This window comes from Elaeis guineensis, chromosome 1, assembly GCF_000442705.2.
Source record: "Elaeis guineensis isolate ETL-2024a chromosome 1, EG11, whole genome shotgun sequence".
In the NCBI taxonomy this organism is placed as follows: Eukaryota; Viridiplantae; Streptophyta; class Magnoliopsida; order Arecales; family Arecaceae; genus Elaeis; species Elaeis guineensis.
In genome coordinates this window covers 6,126,915-6,151,939 of record NC_025993.2, presented here as the reverse complement: position 1 = coordinate 6,151,939, position 25,025 = coordinate 6,126,915, and the positions used below count along the sequence as shown (strand labels likewise).

The following is a 25,025-nucleotide window of genomic DNA, read 5'->3' as shown; positions in this document are numbered from 1 at the left end:
GCACTATAAAGATTTCTATAAAAATCTTTCTTCCATCCATCTGCACATATCTTAAAGCTGCTATTATGTGGTCCAACGAATGACATCACGAAAAAAAAAGATGAATCATTCTTTTGCGTGAAGCATACAATCCGAACCCATGACTGAAAACATTACCTGATCACCCTCCATCCATGCTAGCTGGTGTCCTCCACAAGAAAAGGTCATGAAGGTTATGTTGATGGATCACCCTCCATCCAAGTTAGCTGCTGTTCCCCACAACAAAAAGTCTTGAAGGATCATGTTGATGGTGGTGTTCAAACAAATCAAATCTTTTTGATTGTTGGACTTTCATTGCCTAAATATTCAATACCAGTGGCAGAGCTTAAAGGTAAGGGAACCAAAAAGTTTTTTAAAAAACAAAAACACTTACCTCCAAATCTAGCTGAAATTTTGATACAAGGACTGGAACAAAAGATTTTGTGAAGCACCAGATTCTCCAAATCTTCACCAATGAGTAGCTACGGTGATCAGTAGTGATGCCAAAGAAATAGGTAGTACTAGAGCTCGGATTATATCACCACTTTTTCCTTTTCTTTGGGGAACAAGAGGTGTTCTAACTTTTAAGAAAATGTTATTATATTATTCATCAATAATCTTACAAGCCCGCACTGCTATCGCATTCCTACAACAAACCAGATATTTGAAGGACTAAAGAAGCTTAGCCGTGTGCTTCTGAGGACCTTACAAATGACCTTCGCCACCAGACCTGAAAAGCCTTTCTCAGGTTTGGACACTGGGTGCCATGGCCGATGAAATATTGAAACCATTCCTCAAAAAAGCTTTGCTGCTGCTTCAATGGAAGGGTAAGGAGAGCTTGGCCCAGGCTTTCCTCCAACATCCTCATGTCCAACCCCTTCGAGCATCTCTGTAACCAACCAAAGTCCTCTAACATAGGTCCAAACCAGGCCCTGAGGACACTGGATCTTATGTTGCCCCTGCACTGCAATCTCCCCCTTCCTAGTGCAATAAATACACAAGCTGAGATCCGACTGAGCTCGTATCTCACCATTGGTGATGCCATTTCATGCATCCTAATCAATCCATCTTGGCTTGCCCACAAACACACGAAATCTTCTGCCATCTGCTTGTCTACAAGAATCTCTAGCAGCCAGCTAAGGTTCTCGACGTGCTTCGAGACTCGCTCAATCAGTGGCTTTGTTTCTTTCACTATTGTCATCTGATTTACTGGATCAGAGTTGGAGGCTTCTTCAAAGAGCTCCACCAGGGAGTTCAAACAAGACTGACAAATGTGGTACAGGCTCTCCTTGTTGAGACCAGCCAGGTCTTTTTGATAGACTGAACTTTTGGATAAGAGGCCATTGACTAAGGACTGCATCTCCTTCCTTGCATTGCTATTAGCTCCATTTGTAATGGACTGTATAAGTTGCACAGCTAAATCTTCTGAGTGCTTTGGACCTTGTGGCAATAACCTCGCTAGCACATCTTCAGATATTGCTTCATCAAATGGGTACCTTGCGAACAAGCTCTTCAGCTTCTCCTCATCACTCTCACTCCATGGAATAGCCTCGATATACTTCAAACATGATGCAACACCTCTGTTAAACATGATGGTGGAAGATACCTGAAAGAAACAAACCAAATCAGGTAAAATATGATCCAAGACAACTAAAATAGAAAAACCAATCCACTAGGAAACAAATCATCATAATTTCAAGAAATGCTATTCGAAGGCAAGAAGGCCAACAAATAAAATTTGACAAGTTTGCAGTAGCACATTAGACCAAAATTACCATATTGTTTCAGGACTCTATCCAAGTGTCTATCTTGATCAGGACCACCAACATGTAGTGAGTGCAGAGAGACTTAATTCTTGTTTCCCATAACCTTGTTGTGAAAATGATAATATTTCAGGAAAGAATCCTAAAACTGAATGTAATGAATGTCCGTTGGAAATGGTACGCTACAAATCATGATCACAGAGACAATGGTTGGCTAGTGTGATCCTTGGAAGCAACGTCTGCATTGGTGTCCCTGAGCAATGATAAGAAGGTTCCCTTAACGTGGGTATCATGATAAATACATTCCACAACAGAATTGGATTGGTTTTGCCACTTAGAATGTCAAAATTTTATCAGAGAGAAGCATTAAATTACTATAGTGAACACAATGTTGAGATGGCTAATATATCTGCTTCATGAGGCCAGATGAAAAATTAGAAAAAAACATGCAAGGATTGTAGCAAATTAGGGTACGGAAATGAACTCAGTGACATGCACACGCATCATAGAGTTGACTGGAGTGGTGGGAAAACTTGAAATACAATTTACAGAAATGTGACAGCAGAATGGAATTACATGAATATTATTGGTATACATTTCATTATTTCACATTCTGTCAAAGCATGGACAGTGTCGCAACCAAAATCAAAATGTTCAGATGATATTTTACTAGGCAGAAAGTTCTCTCCGAGATTTATTTGCATATTTTAAAGTATTTGACAATAGTTTCATGATTTATGAGTCAAAATTAAATCAAGGTGAAGTTTTGGAATAAATTCATTATACAAAAGTTATTTGAACAAATTGACATTCTAGGTTAGGAAATGCATAAAGTTCTGGAATGGAGTAGTTTTTAAGTTACCAAAGAATATTAGCAGAATTTTCTGATTTTCTTTTTCTCTATCTTCTCTTCGCTCTTAATTTCTGCCTTGTCTCCTCTCACTTCAACTTATTTCTTCTTCAGCATTAATATCCTATCACTTAGTCTTGTGCTGGTGATGCCTAAAAGGCAGCAACCATGCAAAGGTCTAAAGAATCTAGACCACATAAGAATGAAGCCAAGTTTCACCTCAAGAAAAAACAAAAGAATTTAGGGAACTACAAAGAATCAATGCCAATGATGACCAAGTCTATGAAATTTTGGGCTAGTACTGAACTTGGAAAAGCTCAATTTAGCTCTTTTGTGGACCCCACCTACCCATGTCAACACAACAGGTAAAATGATCGATCTATCTAATAGCATCACAAGGGTTTAGACCAAGAGGTGAACATGTAATTTGCCTTGCCAAAACTTTGACTTTAGCAGATTTCCATATGTATCAAAGCACAAAAAGGACTTCATGATAAATCTTTTTTTAGCAGAGCTTAGAGACAAACAAGGCCCTAGAATTTGATTCGAATTCATGTAGATATTCCTATTGACTTATAGCATGCACAAATGTAAAATGTACACAATTAGCCTGATAAATCATGGTGAAGATTCTACTTGTAACCAATGAGCTAAAAAGGCAAGGTAATGGCTCATGCAACAGCAGTTATTAACTCATGAATCTATTTTTTATGCTAAAGATTTTCTTTTCAACAATAGAACTTTTATGAGTAGTTTACCTTTTGCTTTCATGGTCAATTTTGCCTCGAGTTCATTTCTTGTCATCCTTTTGACATGGCAGAACTCATCTTATCGATTATTTAGTGTGCTTCACGTTCCTTTTTCTTTATGTTCTGACCATCAAACAACTTACTTGGTGTTTTCACATCATACTGTTAGTTGAGTTTGCTAGCATCATGTTGCCGTGGACCCAGCTTTGGTTGTGTGCTATCCACTTGATCATGACCAAAAATTGACTAGTGATTCCATCACCTCCCCTGTTTTTGTTAAAGTCTGAAATTTGATCCAAGCATACTTGTTTCCAACAATTTCTGGTTTTCACATGAATTTTTGGCATCCATACACATACTTTTAAATCAATTATCTCTCTAATTTCACATTTGTTTTGGGTTTAATCAAACTCATTTGATGGCATCATCTTCCTATTTGCACTATAACATTTGGGTTTCATCCAAACTAAGGGTATAGAACCATGGTATGATCCCATCAGTCATTGGTTGGTATGGCATGAATCATGGTACAAGGCCTGTATTGACACATATTTCAACTGGCACAATCAGTAATTTACATAGGTACAGGTCAATATAGGCAATATGTGCCGATCATTATGGGTGATGTTAATGGTACTTATATCCCTGACACAAACCCACTTAGAGTAAAAGAAAATTCCAAAAAAAAAAAAATTATAGCAATATTTGCACCAAACAATCTCACTGAAAAAAAAAATGCAACTGTAGAACCTAAGTCATATTGAGAATTATAGGAGACTTTATGTAAAGAAAGAAGAGATAACGGAGAGGAAAAAATAAGAAAATGGAAATGAGTAAGGACACAATCGGAGAGTATAAATCCATCATCAATTTTAGCTTATTCAACATGACTCAAATACATATTGGATCAACACTTCCAGTTTCCAACTACCAGACTAATTACACTTCCTAAATAGTATATCCACAGGCAACTCCGAACAACTACATCCAACACCATATATGAGCAGTCCCCACTTTTCAATTTCCATAAAAAACCCAAGTTAGATTTCTCCCTTCAAGATTTAAACCATACTAAACTTCTATAAAAGGGGTTTCTAACATTACTGGACTTGGAGAAGAAGCACAAGGGAAAGTTTCCTAAAGTTGGATTCTGTGCCTAGCGAGAGTCTCATGTCCTCCAGTGTTCAAATTTATAGTAATTTGATGACCATAAGAATGGTTAAAAACTATCTAAATTAAGAACATAATATAGCAAATAAATCTTAAAAATTTTATGGAGACAACACATTAGCACCTAATCCATTCTTAAATCTTTCTAAAACTTATCCTATATCTAAATTTTTTGCCAGGGATGTGTATTTGGATGCACTATATAACTAGTCAATTTATAATAATTCTAAAAGATTGGCCCAGTACATGATGCTGGTCTAAGGAGGGATAGATGTATGTAGCCTTACACAATGTGGAGAGGATGATTCAATCTTTTGAACCCATGACACTTAGGTCACAGTGAGGCAACCTTTACCATTGTGACAAGACTCACCATCAGTTAGTTTATAATGTTTCTAGGTTAAGACTGAATTTAGAAGACTTTAAAAGGATATGATCATTTGTACTTGCCCAAAATCAAGATTACACCTCCCAAACATTGCCCTTAAACTTGATTTTTTGGCTTAAAAAAATTTCAACTTGTGAAACAATTCTCCAAATGACCTGAGACAGGATCAAAGCACATGGAATAGCTGAACTGGCAAATCTTTCCAAGAAAACAAATTCTCTAAATGCCTTCAGGAGCATGCTCTACATTCTAAATTTATTGAAAATGGAGATATTTTGCTTCGATATTCATATGTGAATGCTTTGATTATCGCAAGAAAAATAGAAGAACATGTGATGAGTTCAAGATAGCAATGACATAGAAAATCAATTAGTACTGATGTTTAAATAACTTGACATAGAAGTGAAGCATACCAATGACAGGATTTTGACGTCTCTAGAAGGCCACAAAAAAGTTCTCGTGGAATTTAAAATGACTGATTTCAAGCATGTAAACACATGTGGTGTATGGTACCAACTCATTACAGCATATAGAAGGAAAAATGGTAATTCCATCCTCCTTCAGTAGTTTAGTAGGGAATTAGTGCTACTTGGCATGCACAGAGCATTCTTTTGGAGTAAGCCTTATGGTTGGTACATGGAGATAGCAGCAATGTTTCACTTAAAGGAGGTCCATACAAACATTCACGGTTTAACAGACAGATCTCTTTTTTAGGGATGGGAAGGGAAGAATCACAGGGTGGAATTACCCTATGTCTACATACCTGGGGAAACACCTCCAAAGTATTGAACTCATAAACTTTTGTCCATTTAGAAGTAGGGTGTGAACACAGCTATTGCCTAGTTCACTATGGTACACTTTTTTTTTCTTTTGAACAAATGTACCCTAGGTAGCCTAGTTAATTCACTCTATAATAATTTCAAATTTGTTGGATTTAGCGATAATGATTGGTTTGGCGACTTGGACAATAAAAATAGTATAAACAATTTATGCACTACATGAGAAGATGTGACATTCATGTCATCTTAAAAATAACCAAACATTCGTTACTTTCACTTGATGTGTATGCCACGCAACTGGGTTATGAAAATTATTAATGACTAATTTGCCAAAAAAAAAAACAACAACAACAACAACAACAACAAAAGCCTATCTAGATTATCAACCTGAACTTGCATTAGTATTCAGATATTCCATGATTCAAGCAAACACATTGACACAAAGTTTAACTTCATTGGATCAGGTAAAGGAGTTGCATTTTAGTTTCATAAAATTTAATGACCAAGCTACTGACATCTTCACAAAGCCCTCCTGAGCATGAACCGTTTCACAAATTTAGAACTCTTCTGGAATCTCTAAATGAAGTTTAATAGGCAAAATTAGAACGTAAACTTTACTTTTGGGCCAGAATCTAGTGGTAGGTTATACTTTTGGGTCAGAATCTAGATATTGGTGTCTCTTGTCATAAAGAAAAAATTCCAAAAAAATCTCTAATCTAGATATTCCACCACCACTTTCATAATTAGAAGTGGCAGTGAATGCAGTAGCTGGATATTAGTTGCACTAAATGTGGCAGATGGAGAGAGCTGGAAGAGTTCATTTCCAACAAACAGAGATGTATTCAAGTGATGGTGAATTAGTCATGCTCAAGAATGAAATCCATGCTCTCCATTTATCTCCATTTCCTAACTTCTTCCTCTTCTGATACCTCTCCTCTGTAAGCATAAAGACGCAAGCCCCTATTTTTCTCAACAGCTCAAAAAAAAAAAAAAAAAAATCATCAATCTTTTCATATTAAAAATAATTGCCACTCTAACTGAATCATTCTGCATCTTATTAACTGCTAGTAGAGCTATTACAAAATTTGTTTAAGCATTGTGTATAACAAACTTTTCATAAATACCAACCATCACGATTTATAGAAGAATGCACCATTCTCACCTCCAGTATATCAATGGCTCGGGAGACTCCTACTTTCATCAGCCACCCCATTGCATCCTTCTCGAACATCAGCTCGATTGTCTCCCTGAAAGCACCCAAATCCTCGACATCGGTAACCTCGATCTTCCGGCAATCAGCCAAAGCATCCGAGACCTTCTGGCCAGAGTTCAGAACCATGGAGGCAAAAAATGTACTACTCTCGCACAGAGTCTCCGAATCCAGCTCCAGCACCAAGCTCCTCCCGTCTTTCCCCTTCAAGCTGAGCCTCAAATCCGAAGATCTCTCTCTGAAACAAGCCCCATCCTCCACCGCCGGCCTCTCAGGGACCAAAGCTCTTTCCTTTGAGACCGGATCCGAGCATTCCGGCTCCGACTCCACCGCCACGGTAGCGATCGTGGCGGAGTCGGCGATTGCCGGCAGCGGACCGAGGGGCGCGTCGGAGTCGATCGGGGAGACCCGGCCAGGGGAGAGGATCCGGCGAGGATCGATGATGCCGAGGCCGAGCTTACTGCTGGGAGAAGGGGAGCCGGGGAAGGAGCCGCCGGAGTAGGGGGGAGGCGGCGGCTTCTGGGGGGGCTTGGAGGGGTGGTGTTGGCGGTGAGGGGAGCTCCGGCGGTCGGGGCTGCGTGGGGCGGCGCCGAAGTGGCAGCACCAGGGCCGCAGGACGAAGGAGTTCTTCCGGCGGAGGGCAGATCGCCGGCCGCCGGGGTCCGCCATGGGGAGAAGCACCGGAGAGGAGGATGAGGTGGCGAGGATTTAGATTAGATTTGTTTTGGGGTGGCCGGGGGGGTGTGTAAGGGGAGGAGGTCTAGGGTTTGATCGGCGGCTTTGGGGAGATCGGAGGATCTGGTGACGCGCTTTGGCTTCTCCTTGGTTTCGGTGACGGGGGCTTTGGATTCTGGCGTCCTTCTCGCTCCTTTTTTTTTTTTTGGCCCTTTCCTTTTTGGCGCAAAAGGAAAGAGAGACCGGTAACGGAGGACTGGAGGGACGTTGGAAGAGGGGATCTAGGATTAACTCCACCATCAAAAGTAAAGATGAGCTTGGAGTGGGTCTCTTTGGAGGTGAGCGTGGACTTTAATAGTCGCGCTAGAAGCTTACACGAAGAAAAATTGCCATACATATGAACTCATAGACCGTATAGTTAATAATTACATTTAAAAAAATAAATAAATTTATTAATGTGAGAAAACTAAGAATTGAGGACGCACGAATAGGCAATCAATTATGATTTAAATTTAAATAAATCAATCTCGCTCTTAAAAGGCAAGTTAGAAATTAAATTTAAGTTTAGCCAATAATTAAAATGATTTGACGGTCCTTTAACTTGTTGACACTTAAATTTTCTTAAACTATAGACATATAGATAATAAATTATTAAATTAAAATTTCAAATAAAATATTTTAATATTTGAATCAACTAAATATTATTATCAGTTTGGATCAAACTATAGCTCAAGACTAGAATGAGTATGTCTTAAATTTAGATTAATTTTAATTTATTTTAAATTTATCGAGCCACTCACTTAGATTATCTTAAATTTAATTTTTTTAATTTAAATTTAAATTAATAATAAATAAATCGAGTTTTATATTAATATTCAAGTTTAAGATTAATCTCAATCCAATTCTGTCGTATCCAAACTCAATCAAGTTTAGCTTGTACGTGCCCCTAGGTAAAAATAATAAGTATTGGTAGAGCAAATTTATTAATTGTTAAACATACGATCAATTTCATAAAGATTATTTTGGAATAACTTATGATTTATAAGTAAATCATGAATATATAAATAATATGTTTAATAATTTAAGATATTGTAACTGTGCTCATGGATGATAGATTTTGGCCGGTATATTTAGATCGGGAGAGATCACGAGTGTACACAAGCTAGGGACAAGGTGTGGGCTTTGGTGCCAAAACTGCCGGGTGAGGCCAATGAATCTGTGAGCGAGGGAGAGCAGAAGCGGACATTTGGCCACTTGGGTTATTGGATGGGGAAGGAACATGACATAATTGGGTGATGGATGGATCCCTTGTGTCTGTTTTTGGGAAGGAAACAAAGACAAACATGTAAGTTTTCACGTATATTCTTTGTAGATTTTGTCCGGAAAGGATATTCTTTTGGACCCCAAACAGCCGCATTGCTGGTCGCCATTACGTTTGGAAGTTAAGGTAGTACAAAATCCTCTATTATAGTCCAGTGTGGACAGGGTAATAAATAGTATTTTTCAAATCCCTCTATTGCTCGTTACCAAAAAAAAAAAAAAAAAAAAAACCCTCTATTGCATGGACACCTTACAAGCTGGCTGGTCAAAAAGTATCACTGACATCAATAACTAAATGTTTCTTTTCATTCTACTATAGAATATGGTTTCAAAAAGAAACTTTAAATTTAACATAAAGTCTAGTCCTTAAAAGTAAATTTCTTTGCTAATATTGGGTCATTTTACCTCGTCTCCACGACTATATTTTCCATGAAATGATTACATTTTTCTCATTTAAGTTCAAAGCCATTTTAAGGAACTAGTATTTAACTTGAGTAGTAGGATTCAACTATAACTGATATAATTTAGTTAACATATATTGGGATGATAGTTAATTAATCGATAAATTGATTGGATATATTATATAGTGGACTATAGTTTAGCTATCTCAACGTGTAGTCCAACACCCCCTCACCCCAACATTGGCATGGCTTGGCCTAGTTGATAGCATGACAGATGATCAAGTATGCAAGCCATGAGACTTTGAGGTGGTCTAATTCTTATTCTATAGTGTGATAGATAGCTGAGTATCAAATAATGCTCTTCTTATTAAGAAATGTGTCATATTGTGGATTATACCTCACACGCAGTTGTCATTTGATGTTTTATTATCTAATAAAGATTGTTGCTAACCAACCTACAAAAAATCATCTGCATGTTGGTGCTTTTTGTATGTGGTCATTTTTTGCACATGTTCTTGAATTCTCTTCTAAACTGAGTAAAGAAATCTAGATTCAGGATATAAAGAAAGGTTAAGGGGATGTTTGGTTCGTAATTAGAATTGAAATTAAAATGAGAATTGGAATCGAAATGGCCAAATTTTTTAAAGTATTTGGTTCGTGATCCAAATTGGAATGAAAATTTGAATCCTTAGAAGAAAGTAAGTATGGAGTTTTAAATAGATTGGATCATTCTTATTCCATTCCGGAATCGGAATAGGACTTCTTACTTTCTCTCTAGAATTTTTTTTCTCCAAATCATTTCTCTCCTTTCATGGACTTCTTTCTCTAAAAATCCTAGGGACCAATAAAGGGTCCAAATATTTAGGTATGCTTAGATTAACCCATTAACCGTGTGAATATTCTTGAACTTATAATATTAGGGTCATTTACCATAAGTTTCTACTATACATATGTTGAGAATAGTGTCCCAAAGCCAATCGTCAGCCTGTTGACGGTTGTGCTCCTTTTGTATTAGTACATGAATTATAAATAAATAAAAGTTATTTTGATATTTTTTCATCACAAATATTTCATCTTCTAATGAACTCATGTGTTGTGGTGAAGTCCTTAGGACTATTTAGACTCGACAAAGGAGGATTTGTCGCTTAGTCCTTAAATATGTTCGCGATCAAATGATACGTTGTTACCAAGGACGACAACGTTTATCGAGCATAGGTCATTGTGTGCCATATGGGTTGGTTGTCCTCATAACCAAAGAGTGTGGAGACACTGGTATGGCATACAGGTGAGATGTAATGGTACATCTGCACTGAACGTGACCAACTCCGGAGTTATTTCTGCTGTCAAGATTTACTCCGATGGGATATGGGTATAAATGTCCCTCCGACCTGAGACCGCCATGGTGACTTGCAAGCAACTCACTGCACTTAGGCACTGGACTACCTGAATTTCTAATTCAATGACGGAAAGCTGCTGGGTGTAGTCAAGTACTTGACTTGTCGGTGCGTGTGTCAAGATAGGATTGACCACTCCAGTTTAGGAGCTGTGTACAGTCATGTTTCAATTTAGCAAAACCTTGACCAGGATAGTCCTAGTGAGGAGTCACAGGACTAATTGAGTTGAGCACGATTCGGATGATATCATCAGGGTTGACAGTTTAACCCTAAGTCGTCCTAAACACAGGGGTCAAAAAGGGATGAATTATACGGTAACCATATTCACGTAGGTTCTGAATGTTGCGATTGCGATTATTCGACCTATCCGATCGTCGGATACCATTGCTAGATGGTCATTTCGATTAGTACAGGAATTGGTTCCTGTGCTACCGGCTTAGGTTCGAACCTGCGGGGTCACACACATTAGTGGTTCCTTTCTGATCAGATGGCTGATTATGAGTCTTATGTGTCTGGGACTCTATGATTGAGAATTAAGATTCTCTGATCATGAGTTCCACACATTTTAGGTATCGGGGTCAAAATTTTGAATTTTAAATTTTGAATTTGAAATTTGAACTCTTTGATCAGGGTTTCATATCGATGGTCTTTGATGCCTGATTGCCCATCGGATTTGGACTCAATATTTATGAGAGGTTTAATTAGTGATTTGATCGCTAATTAACTCAATTTGATTGAGTAATTATTTTTGGATCAAGTCCAATTGAATTGGATTCAGTTTGGATTGACCCGATTAGGTTAAATGTTGACCTAATCGCTAAGGTGATTTAGTCCCTGATTTGATCAGGGGTTAGGTTTAGTTAATTCCTGATTTGATTAAGATTTTATTGAGTCTAATTAAGCCTAATTAAGTTGGATTTAATTTATTCTAATTGTGCTTAACCTATTTAGATTAGGTTGGCTCAATTAGGTTCAAACCACCTTGACTTTTCTCCCTGCGCCACCTCACTTCTTCTGTGCATATTTAAATTCACGAGAAGCAACTTCTCATGAATTTTCTCCACACAGAAGCCATCCCATGCCCACCCTTGTGCGCCAAATATCTGGATAAAAATAAGTTGGTTGGCCATTCAAATTCAAAAGAAAGTTTGAATTTGAATGAGCAACCAACTAATCCATGCGCCATGGTCTTATCTTGTGCGCCCCATATTTTACACGAGAAAATGTTTCTCGTGTAAACTCTCCATGCACAAATCAACTCACGCCCCTTCTCTTCTCATGCACAAGTGGATAGGGATGAGTTAGTTTTGCATTTGAATTCAAATTTGATTTGAATTCAAATGTGCAACCACTTATCTTTATCCTCTCACGCGGATAAGACACGTTCGATGTTGTTTTAAAAAGAAGAGAAAGGTGGGACGTGCGTAAAAATTTTAGGAGAGAAATTTTGGGGTGTGAGGAAAGTTTGTGCGCAAGGTGAAGGTCCAAAACCTTCCGAGAGAAAAAGAAAGAAAAGAAAGAAAATTGAGCGTAGGGTTTCTAGTGTGTACCCTAGGGTTTCCACCTAGGGTTTGGGAAGTGAGATTGGTGTGCCACGAGTGTCGTGAGTCCACCAAATTTCAGAAAGAGATCCATCAGCCTCTCAAGCAATCGTGCAAATAATCTGAAGCATCCGAGGAGTCGGCACACATTGATCGAAGAAGTTCGATCAATATCTGCCATCAAAAGGGTGAAATCACGAACTAGCATTCGTGAGGAGCTGATCAGACGGGAGCTTCGTGTGGATGATTCGCAGAGGCCAGACATTTATGTGGCTGTGATGTGACGATCAGAGCCCCCCGACGGTGATCATATTGCGGTGATCGACTACCCGCAAAAGGTGATGTGTTCTGAACACAGTACTGTAAAAGGTTTACTGATTCAAATTTGAATTTCAAATTTAAATGCATGCTGTTGTATCATATTTAGATCCTAGTGTAGGATTAATTAGTATTAATTAATAAGATTAATTAATAATTCTGCTGTAAAATAGTAATTTTTAAAAAATTTTAAAATTACCATTTTGCCCCTGCACTAAATTTTCGCTTCAAATGGTATCAGAGCATGGTTCTAGAATATGATATACATATGCATGCGTAGATTAATGTGTAATCTATAAGTTTAAATTTAAAATTCAAAATTTAAAATTCAAAATTCAAAAAAATTTGAAATTTGAAATTTGAAATTTGTTAGAAGTTTCAAATTTAAAATTTAAAATTTGAAATTTGAAATTTGGTTGAAATCTCAAATTTGAAATTTGAAATTCAAAATTTAAAATTTGAAATTCAAAATTTAAAATTCAAAGATTGAAAATTTGAAATTTGAAATTTGGTTGAAATCTCAAATTTAAAATTTAAAATTTAAAATTTGAAATTTGAAATTTGAAATTCAAAATTTAAATTTTGAAATTGGTATATTTAGATATACTTGATCCAAGTAGCAAGTAATCTAATTGGGTTGGTTGCCATGGCCGTCCGATCATAGGAGAAAAGTAGGGTTTAAAGGCCCTCTCTTCCCATTCGATGGGGTCTCCTATGACGGTAGGGGTGCCGATGCAATTATATCCCATGCCGATGAAGCAGCGAAAGAACTTAATTATAAAATTTATCATGAATGTGTTAGATTAGATCTAAAAAAAAATTTATGATTTATTTTGAGTTATTTTTTGTTATGAAATGAGCAATAGGATTGCTGTTTATGAATTGTGCTGACCCGTTTGTGAAATGAGTCAACACATTTGGTGAACAAAAATTAAAATCTTTCAAATTTTGAAAATTGTTTTCGAAATGCCAAACCCTGACCCATCAGCCCAAGTACTTAATTAAAAGAATTAAGTGTTGTCTAGTAGGTATAGAATTGTGAATTAAGACCTAAGATAATTGCATAAACTTGTGGGTCAATGGGTTAGATGAATTAGGTCCATAATTGGGTTAGACCTAAGGTTAGCTTAAAAAATAGACTAAATGGAGTAATTGGTCAAATCTAATCAAAAGTTGAATTAGATTAGGTCAAGGATACTCTAGACTCAACTTCAATAGTTGTAGTTGAATGGGTCCATGTCTTTAACTAGACCAAGATGGACTTAATTCATGGCTACGCGGTGGAGCCCTATTTATTAAGTTGATCAAAATTAAAACTAATGAACCGGTTGGTGTCTAAGGTAAGTTCGGCAGTTTTGACCAGTGGTTCTTAAGCGGGAGCTACTCGCATTGATTCGATCATTGACGAGTTAATGGCAAATCCCCACTACTGATCTCACTTACCTGGCCAATCTGATAAGTTAGATTTTGATTAGATCACTTGGTGATTAGAGCTCACCCATGTCATTAGGTAAATCAGTGTGACTGATTTAGGTGCTCCTAATGCCGGCTTTAATTAAATTCTTTTTTAATCTGACTTGGTGAAGTCAGTGGGAGGATTGAAATTGGCTGGATGATTTCTTCTCTACTATTCTTTAATAAAATCCTCAAAATTATTAGGTCCCTAAAATGATTAAGTTATAATGATAACTAAGTCATAGCCTCCCATTAAGTGAGTGATAATGAGTCCATTAGTTCAATGATCATTGGAGGCCCAAAGGCCTAGTGCTCATTGGCTAATGGAATTATTATTCATAATATGATAATTTGATTGAGTCTTTCTGATGGTGGTTAGGTTGGCCGGCCAAAGTCGGGCCTGATCATTTATTGGTCCGATTCACTAAATTAAGTCATGTTAATGGTTGGACCTAACCAGATCTTTTCAGTGGAGGCCAAAGCCTACTGATTAGGTTCTGGGGCAAAATCAATTACTAGAAGTTGTTTAGAGAAACAACTGATTAAGAACCTACCCATAGATGCACATGGGTTGACCAACCAAAGTTGGGCTCGTGTGTAGTCTGTGTGGATTCTAGTACCCATTAAGGAATTAAAGTAATTCCTCGAATTGGAGGATGAGGCTACCAGTTCGTAAAAATATTGAGAAAAATTTTAGACTAAAGTCCAAGTCTTTAGTATTAATTTATGTACTAATAGAGGTCTCATTTTTCTTTAAGCAGCTATGGCTACTACCCTGTCGCTCCGGTCATTATTAGATAATGACAAGCTCATGGGACCCAATTTCGATAGCTGGTATCGAAAATTGAAAATCGTCCTTGAGCATGAGCGGATCCTTTATGTAGTAACGGATCCAGCACCTGAGGAGCCAGCTCCGAACGCTAGTAAGGCGATCCGAGACACTTACTTGAAGTGGCTCAATGACCGCACCATCGTTCGATGTATTATGCTGGCAGTAATGAATGACGAGTTCAGCCGAAGGTTTGAGAACGCCCAGCCACAAGAGATGCTTCAAATGTTGAACAACTCCTTTGGCACGCCTGACGACGTTGAAAGGCACAAAATTAGTTGTGCCATTTTCAATGCTCGGATGAGGGATGGGGCCTCAGTCACTGATCATGTACTGTACATGATCGAGATGATTGAGCGCCTAAGCAAATTGGGCTTTCCTCTGCACGAGCAGCTCGGTAAGGATGCGATCCTTAATTCCTTGCCCAAGTCCTTCCTCCCATTTCTTACTCATTTTCGAATGACAAAGCCTGCAGTAAACTACCACGGATTGTTGGAGTTGCTGCAGAACTTTGAGAAGGATCACCAACTCCATAAGGAGTCGGTGAATGTAGTGGGAGGGTCTTCTTCTCGTCGTCAACCCATTGGGAAGGGGAAGAAGAACAGGAAGAAGAAAAATAAGAAGGTGCAATCTCATGCTGGGACAGTAGCACAGGGTCAGACCAAGAAGCGCAAGCACGACCAGAGCCAGGCGGAGTGCTTCTTTTACAAGAAGTACGGGCATTGGAAGAGGAACTGTCCTCAATACATTGCCTCCCTGGACCCGAACAGGCCAAAGAGGAAGCAAGGTAATTATATGATAATTCCTTGCAACTTTTTGATTTGTGATACTACTGCCTGGGTATTGGATACCGAAAGCCCTTATCTTATTTGTAATTCGATGCAGGGTCTGCAGGTCAGTAGGAGATTTGATGAAGGTGAGAGGTTCCTGAACGTTGGAGATGGAAGCAAAGTTTCAGTTCTAGCTTTAGGAATCATGAGTCTTGTAATCAATTCTCGTAATGTAATTCTGAGTGAATGTCACTATTGTCCAAGTTTTTTATTAAATATTATTTTTGTAGGCCTTTTGACCATGTACGGTTATGATTTTTTAATAAAAAGAAATATTTGCAATATCATTTTGAATGGTGTTACAATATTTGTTGGATAATTAAATAATGAAATTTACTTACTATCACAGCCTGTTAATGTGGTTCAAAACTTCGGTAAACACTCTAGAATAGATAATGTGTCAGAAGTCTACCTTTGGCACTGTAGACTAGGTCATATCAATAAGAACAGGATAAACATGTTGGCTCAAGAAGGAATTCTTGAAGTTAGTGATTGTGAATCACTTTCAACCTGTGAGTCCTGTCTTCTTGGGAAGATGACCAAGTCACCTTTTACTGAAAAAGGTGAGCGAGCCAGTGAACTCTTAGGTCTGATACATTCTGATGTATGTGGACCCATGAGCTCAAGTGCAAGAGGTGGATTTTTCTACTTCATAACCTTCACAGACGACCTATCTAGGTATGGGTATGTCTATTTAATGAAGCATAAGTCGGAATCATTTGAAATATTCAAACTATTCCGAAATGAGGTAGAAAAATAAACTGGGAAGTGTATTAAAACTCTTCGATCTGATCGAAGAGGTGAATACCTTTCCAATGAGTTTCTGACGTATCTAGGGGAGAATGGGATTCTCTCTCAGTGGACTCCTCTTGAAACACCACAGCATAATGGTGTGTCTGAAAGGAGGAATCGGACCCTGTTAGACATGGTTCGATCCATGATGGGGTTTGCTGGTCTGTCGATCTTCCTCTGGAGATATGCGCTCGAATCGGCTTGTTACCTTCTAAATAGAGTTTCGAGTAAGTCTGTAGCCAAAACGCCATATGAGATATGGATAGGACGTAAGCCAGTACTCTCGCACCTTAGGGTTTGGAGGTGTTCGGCTTATGTTAAACGTTTAATTGCAGACAAGCTTGGACCTAAGTCTGACAAGTGTAATTTTATAGGGTACCCAAAAGAGACCAAAGGGTATTATTTTTACCTTGCTGATGAGCAAAAGGTGTTTGTCAGCCTTAAGGCAATTTTTTTAGAAAAGAAGTTCCTTAGTGAAAAAACTATTGCCTCTAAGGTCGAACTTGACGAAGTTCGACAGGTGAAAAAATCGACACATGTTACTGAACCTGAACCAAATTTGATTAGATCAGATCCGGAGCCCATTGATTATGCACCCTTAAGGCGGTCTGGTAGAGTACCACATCAAATGGTCACAAAACTTTTCTTCCCTAGGAGTGGTAGGCACGATCTTCTGTCAGGCAGGGACATATGCATTATGTTTCACATTATCACAGAAACCCCCCTAAACCTTCCAGCACTTATGATAGAGGCCATGAGAGAGACTCTGAACAGATCTAAGGCATATTTGCCTTATGGTATGGCCCTGACTAGAGTTTTCAGGAGGTTTGGAGTTAGTTGTGAGGGGGAGGCTCCCACCAAACTGTCTCATGTTGATACCTTCAACCTACACACCTTGCATCGAATGGGGTTCACAAAAAGTGGTGGTGGTTGGATCAGGGGAGCTGAGGAAAGAACAGAAGAAAGAGCAGAAGAGAGAGCAGAAGAAAGAGCTGAGGATACAGCAGGAGTCAGAGCTGAAGAAGAAGAAGGTCCATCATCTCCTGTTCATGACTTCAGGGCAGCTTCACCAGATATACAGTTCTTTCTGGATCCAGAGGCTGGCCCTTCTGAGTTTACCAGGATACCCACACCTGTGCATCAGCCAGAGAGCAGAGCACCTCCGCCAGAGTTCACACTGTCCGATTATCAGATTGAGCGGATTGCACAGCGTATGGTCTCTTTGATGTCGAGTCAGATGAGCAGTACTTCATTTGTACCAGGGGCTACTTCTACTGATCAGACTTTGACTCCCCACATCTCCACAGTATATCAGATGATGGCAGATCAGTCCATGAGGATTCAGCAGCTTGAGGACACTGTACTGAGACTGACTGGCAGAGTTCTCGAGTTACAGGGGCAGGTCTTCGATTTGGCACACCCTCAGCCTCAGGAGTCTACGATTGAGGTCACTGATCTCACTGCAGAGGCCGGCAGACTCAGAGGAGCTCTTGAGGGCGGTTATGAGTTACTGAGGAAGGAGATCAGAGGATCAAGTGAGCAAGCTACTACTCAGTTCACTGTACTTCTCCAGGCTGTCTCCAGGGCACTGACTGTACTTGACTCCATCAGACTTACCCTTTCAGTTCAGTCCCTAGCTTCTCAGCGTTCTCAGCCACCCAGTTCCTCCCGTTCGCCTGCTCGTGCCAGTTCTTCCTCTCGTGCCAGAGGCAGACGGGGTCGAGGACGCATCTCAGATCCAAATCCATCTGCTCCTTATCACATTTCTGATGATTCTGATCATTGATCATTTCTAGATCCTAGGTCTTAGTGTTTAGTCCTCTCTAGGATCTGTATTTTTGGGGCCATGTATTGACATGAGCTAGTTGACTTTGTATGATACTTTTTATGTTACAATCTATGTACTGAAACAATTATGGCTTTACCTTTGGAATGATGATTATCTTACTTTGGTTATATATTCTCTTTTGTGAAATATTGTCTTCTCTTTATGGTATTATCATTTTATGATTGCTGTTAATAGTTGCTTCATTAAGGGGGAGCAAACCCTACAAGAGGAGAAATTAAAGAATGCTTCAGAAAAAGGACTTAACCTTGTTTGATGATGTCAAAAAGGGGGAGAAATTAAACACAAAGAAATCCATCAAAAGCAAACACTACAAATTATGAGAAATTAATACATTGACAATTTTAAGTACAAATGCTAAATATACTGCAAATAAGTACCTTTTAAAATTACTCATACTCTGATTTGCTGTAAACCATTGAATATGCTTTGATAGGCTTTCAAATTCCAAACCCACTCTGATATATTGAATACATTGCTCTAATACTTTGACAATTTTTTTTTTACTACTCCGATACATTACTCAATTTTACTCTGATACATTGAAAAACTGTTTTTATTACTCTGATACTTTGCAAAATTTTTCTCTGATACTTTATAAAATTGTTTTCCCTACACTGATACATTGCAGGATTTTCATTTCTCTTGCTCTGATACATCTTAAACTTAAATGATCTATTACTCTTTTCAAATCAACTATTCAATATGCTTTGGCACACATGACTAGTTTTGAGAATTGAGAAACTTTTTCAAAATACAGTTTGCTCTGATAATAAAATCAAATTTTCTGCTCTAACACCAAAACAATAATCCAATGAGCATATCTTCCAATCTTTAAGCAAATGGACAAACTATTTATGCATATAACCATTTGTTTCACATGCCAAAAGAATCATACTCTTTTCAAGCATATGCACCTAAAACGCAATCTTTTGAAATTCATGATTCATATAAATGCTTTTATTCAAATGTTTTGTCATCATCAAAAAGGGGGAGATTGTTGCTCCTAGATTGATTTTGATGACTACAAAACAGTTGGAAGGGATACAAATAATTTTTATGTGAAAAAGACCTTATGCTCTACAGGGGCAAAATCGTAATTTCATCAAAACTCTGATTTGATAGCATCATCGTGTAGAACAAATGATATGTAATCTATTGGTGAAAGTTTCATGGTTTTTGGAGTTATGAAGGTTTGAAGTTTATGAGTCGACTCATGAGTCAACTCATGAAACTATGAGCTGATTGGCACGCAAAGATTAGCCATGGCACGCTGGTTTTCTGGCTTGGCACGACCTGTGAGTCGACTCATGAGTCGACCCACAAGGCATGAGTCGACTCATGAGTCGACCTCTGCTGTTTTGGGCCAAGAAAATCCAGAAACCCAATCTCTGGACTTTGCAACAGAGGTCGACTCATGAGTCGACCCCTGAGGCATGAGTCGACTCATGAGTCGACTCATATGACGGGATTTGCCTGTAACGGCTAGTTTTTGGCCAGATTTGGTTGCTTTTTAATGCTGCTTTTTGTGCTCTAACGGCTCTTTTTCTGCCTAGTTTGTTTTCCCTTGTCTCTTAAGGCTATAAAGGTTTCAAAAGGTGGAAAACAAAAAGTAGAGAGATCCAAATATCCAAGAGGCATTCAAGTGATTTGAAAAGAGAAAATCAAGAGCATTCAAGAGGGCATTCAAGTGCATTCAAGAGAGAGTTTCTCAAGCCAACTTCTCAACCTCATTCAAGAGCTCATTTACAGCCTTCAAGAAGCCTTCAATCAAGCTCACCAACTCCTCAAGCATTTACTTCATCTCTCATCCACTTTGAGAAAATCCAAGAAGGGCTTCTTCATTTGAGTAAAGCGTATTTATTGTTATATTCGCTCACTTAAGGAGCTATTCTTGTACTTATTTGTGCTCTAAACTGAGTTTATCTTGTGAGCAATTGTTTTTGTTTTGGAGGGTTTCCAAAACAAGGAAAGGTTGATCCGAACCTGAAATCGGAGTGTGTGGATCGGCTTGTACCCGGAAAACAAGTGGACTAGCTTGGGATAGCTAGTGTCAGAGTTTTCGACGGTTGTATTCGGGTTGAATACAAAGTTTAGTGGATTGAAATTCCCAAGAAGGAGCTTGGGGAGTGGACGTAGGTGCAAGGTTGGCACCGAACCACTATAAATCATTGTGTTTGTGGCATGCTTTATTGTTTCTCTTTAATTCTCCATTATATCCTTGCATTCTTGTTTTAAGTAATTAATCTCAAACCAAAGTCTCTCTCTTCATTCATCAAGCTTTTGATATATAATTTTTACAAGTAATTAGTTAAGCCTAAAATTTTTAAAACCCAATTCACCCCCCCTCTTGGGTTGCATAGCTGGGCAACAAAAACCTTGACCAGGGTAGTCCTAGTGAGGAGTCACAGGACTAATTGAGTTGAGCACGATTCGGATGATATCATCAGGGTTGACAGTTTAACTCTGAGTCGTCCTAAACACAGGGGTCAAAAAGGGATGAATTATACGATAACCATATTCACGTAGGTTCTGAATGTTGACTATTTGATTATTGAAAATATGAGATCTAATGTTTGAAAATTGAATAAAAAATGCAATATAAATTATGAAAGAACTGTTGAATGTGTAAAAAGATTTGGACTAGCTATGATGTAGATTGCCATTCACAGACTGAATCATGACATCTTGGATTGCCAGTTATGGGCAGAAGCATGACACTCTGGTTTGCCACTATAGGCCAAAGCATGGTTATTATTGTTTGCTATTGTCAGTCAAAGTGTGGATATCTTAGTTTGCCATCATGGGCCAAAATGCGGATATCTTGATTTGCCACTGCGAGCTGAAGTGTGGATATTTTGCTTTACTATTATAGGCTGAAGTATAATTTATTATCGATTATCACCACAGATCCAAGCATGGTTTATGGTTTGTCAGTCACGAACTAAAGCGTGATCATGATTAGTTCCAATTAAAAGATGATGACTGATTTGAAAAATATTAATGAAATATAATAGATAAGTTATGTAAATTTACATGTGATATTTATGATGGATTTGTAATAATACATAATTCGTGATATATATTTATATAACTGCTGAATTATATTGAACACGAGATTTTATGACTTATAATTTTTTTATAATTATTTATTTATTATTTTAAAATATATTATTATATTAATGTATATATGATGGGATTCTTACTGAACTATAAAGCTCATAATCCCAAATTTTTTCTTTCCTTATAGAGTTGCGGGATGCATAACGTTGGATGGGTTTGAGCATAGAGTTTGAGTCATGGAGTCCTTAGTTAATTAATTAGTTAATTTTTTGATACCAACCAAATACTTCAATCTTGTGAAGCTTATTCAATAAAGATGAATTGGTTTAATTTGATAAATATGATTAAAATTTTATTATTCTTTTAGTACTCTTGTGGACTTGTTTATTATTCAGACCTTGCATGACCTTTTGGACTTCACTCTAGGATTCATATGGCTATGTTGCGTAGCCAAACTAGATATTAGATTCGAGACATGACAGAAGTGATATCAGAGCATAGAGTTAAGATCATTAGGAACTATGACATAAGTGATATTAAAACTTAAAATTATGATCAATAGGATGTGACAGAATGGTATCAAAGCCAGATTATGATCATTAGGACTATGACATAAGTGGCTAGGGTATAACATAAATAATATTGAAATATAGAGTTATGATCACTAGAGATTGTGATAGAAGTGATTCATAGAATTTGGATTTTGATGGATAATTTGTATCTCGATTTATAATTTGAGAGGTTGACAAATTTATGATCTTATTAGTTTGAAAGTAATTTAGCAAACCCAAAGATATTTAGTGGATTTAGATCAGAGTATGTAGTAAAAGTGTGGTGGTTTAAGTTATTTAAATTTGATCAAAAAAATTGATTCTAATATGGAGGATGTTATGATAGAGGATTGAAATTTTTTTTCAAATGAAAAGGCTATTTAGTAGTTTGTGGATTAGGCATTTTGTACCTTTTAGATTTTGATTTTGCAGTATGCTAATTTCGAGGATAAAATTATTTTAATAGAGAGAGAATGTAAGGATTCGAATTTCTTAAAAGTTACCTCACATGAATATTAAATCAAATAAAGAAGCAAAAAAAAAAAAGAATGGAAGAGGACTCCCCATAAAATCTTTCTTCCCTCTTCAGAGTTTGATCGGAAGAAGGATCATAGGGCCAATCGAACTCCAATAGGATCCATGCCTATAAACTTTCCAATCGTCTCTCTCAAATCTCCAGTCAATCCCCAATGAAGTTGTGAGAATTAGAAGTTTCTTTTTGTAGAGTATTTCCAATGAGCCATCATTAATCGATCATTGGAGTTCAGATAACCAAACTCTTATTCTCCTTTCTCTCCTCTTTTTCGAATGGTAGGAAGCTTTTGACGGTTGGATTGAGCCACTGGCCATCAGATTTCATAGGGGACAGACTGCCCCTATTTTTTTCTTCTTCTCTCCTTCCATCGGACCGACTACCATTACTAGGGATGTTTCTATTTTGATTGTTGAGGATCGGATAGTTGTCACTAGAGCATTCCCTACCGAAGTCATCAAGATCACGACTGTCGAGGGTCGGCTATGAAGGTGGTCGGCCCTAACTTTCCCTTCCCCTATTTCAACGTAGAAGAGAGAGAGAGAGAGAAAGAAAAAGAAGAAAAAGAAAAAACAAAGAAAAGAAAAGAAAAAAAAAGAGAGAGTTTTCTCTTTTTCCTCTCTCCTCTTTCTATCTTTTCTCTCCACTTTTTTCTCTCTATTTTCTCTCTCTAGATCATTTCTCTCCCTTCATGAACTTTTCTCAAGAAATCCTAGGGACTAATAGAGGGTCCAGACATTTAGGTATGCTTAGATTAACCTGTTAACCCTACGAAGATTTTTGGATTTACAATATTAGGGTCGTTTATCATGATTTTTACTATCTATGATCATCTATATAATTTTTATGTTTGATCTTGATTATGTAGATATATAATTATCTATACAAGATGTCGAGCGAAAACATCTTGATCTCGAGTTCGTAGATGGGAGGATTGATTAATAGCTATACTTGAGCTTGAGATCAATAGAGATAAGGGTCTCTTTACATAATCACTTATATATATATGTGTGTGTGTGTGTGTGTGTGTGTGATTTTTCTATATTATGCATGATGATTTTGGTTTTATATGAATATATGATTATTTATATGTATCAAATGTTGACCATTTGATTGTTGAAAATATGAGATCTAATGTTTGAAAATTGAATAAGGGATGTAATACAAATTATAAAAGAACTGTTGAATGTGCAAGAGGATTTGGACTAGCTATGTGTGTATTGCTGGTCATAGGTCACATCGTGACACTTTGGATTGCTAGTCATAGGTTGAATCATGACACCTTGATTTATCACTGCGGGCTGAAGTACAGTTATTATAATTTGTCACCATAGGCTAAAGTATGGATATCTTGATTTGCCACTGTAAGCCAAAGCATAAATATCTTAGTTTGCCATACCGCGGGCCGAAGCGTGGATGTTCTATTTTACATTGCGGGTTGAAGCATAGTTATTATGGATTGCTACCATGGACCGAAGTGTGATTTATAATTTACCAGTCATGAGCCGAAGCATGATCATGATTAGCCTAAACTGAAAGATGATGATTGATTTAAAAAATATTAATAAAATATAATGAATAAATTATGTAAATTTATATATGATATTTACAATGGATCCGTGATAATACATAATTTGTGATATATATTTATATAGCTATTAAGTTATACTCAACATGAGATTTTATGATTTATGATTTTTTTATAATTATTTATTCATTATTTTGAATTATATTATTATATTGATGTATGTGTGATGAGATTCTTTTCGGACTGTAAAGCTCACAATCCCAAATTTTCTCTTTCCTTACACAGTTACGGGATGTGTAGGGTGATGGAGTCCTTAGTTAATTAGTTGATTTTTTGATACCAACTAAATACTTCAATCTTGTGAACCTTATTTAATAAAGATGGATTGGTTTCGTTTGATAAATATAATTAAAATTTTATAATTCTTCTGGTATTTTTGTAGACTTGTTGATTATTCAAACCTTACAAGATCTCTAGGGTTCATCCGATTGTGTCAGATGGCTGACCCATATGTTAGGTTTGGAGCATGACACTCCTCCCAATCAAACTATTGGAATGTAGTTATCCCAATCCGATTTCAAACCCCAATGCCTCTTAACCAAATCTCCCTTTGAGGATATTTAGTTCGTAGATGGAATCGAAATGAATTGAAATCAAAATCAAAATAACCAAATCCCTCAATACATTTGGTTTATGATCGGAATCAGCATAAGAATAAAAATTTAAAATCTTAGAAGAAAATAAAATTTAAATTTTAGATAGATTAAATTATTTTTATTTTATCTCAAAATTAAAATTAAAATATTTTTTCAATCAAATAATTGAAATAAAAGATATTCATTTTTATTTTGATTTTAGACCTGAACTTTTCCTCATCAAACACCCTCTAAATGTACTAGTTCAGATGCTACTGGCTGCACTGGTTTGGGTTTTACTGGGGAGTGCTTTTCCTAATTAATGTAAAAAAAATTTATTTATACAAATAACCTAATTTTTAACTTATTTATCAGATTGATGCAAAAA

At 37.2% G+C, this 25,025-nt stretch overlaps 1 protein-coding gene across 1 annotated transcript; it reads right to left on the bottom strand.

The window, feature by feature from the left end:
• Positions 1–591: 591 nt before the first annotated feature.
• LOC105037689 (BTB/POZ domain-containing protein At2g13690) lies at positions 592–7,819 on the bottom strand. The gene is made up of 2 exons (XM_010913326.4): positions 6,880–7,819; positions 592–1,624 (listed from the first exon to the last, which is right to left on the bottom strand). The coding sequence occupies exons 1-2, from the start codon at positions 7,594–7,596 to the stop codon at positions 701–703; spliced, it is 1,641 nt and encodes a 546-aa protein (XP_010911628.1). The 5' UTR covers positions 7,597–7,819; the 3' UTR covers positions 592–700.
• Positions 7,820–25,025: the final 17,206 nt, after the last annotated feature.

What these genes read in the sequence shown, in the direction of transcription:
- LOC105037689 (XM_010913326.4), bottom strand. Translation starts at nt 7,596, where the DNA reads ATGGCGGACCCCGGCGGCCGGCGATCTGCCCTCCGCCGGAAGAACTCC. An exon ending in GAGCCATTGATATACTGGAG is followed by an intron (nt 1,625 to 6,879) that starts GTGAGAATGGTG and finishes TGTTTCTTTCAG; the next exon opens with GTATCTTCCACCATCATGTT.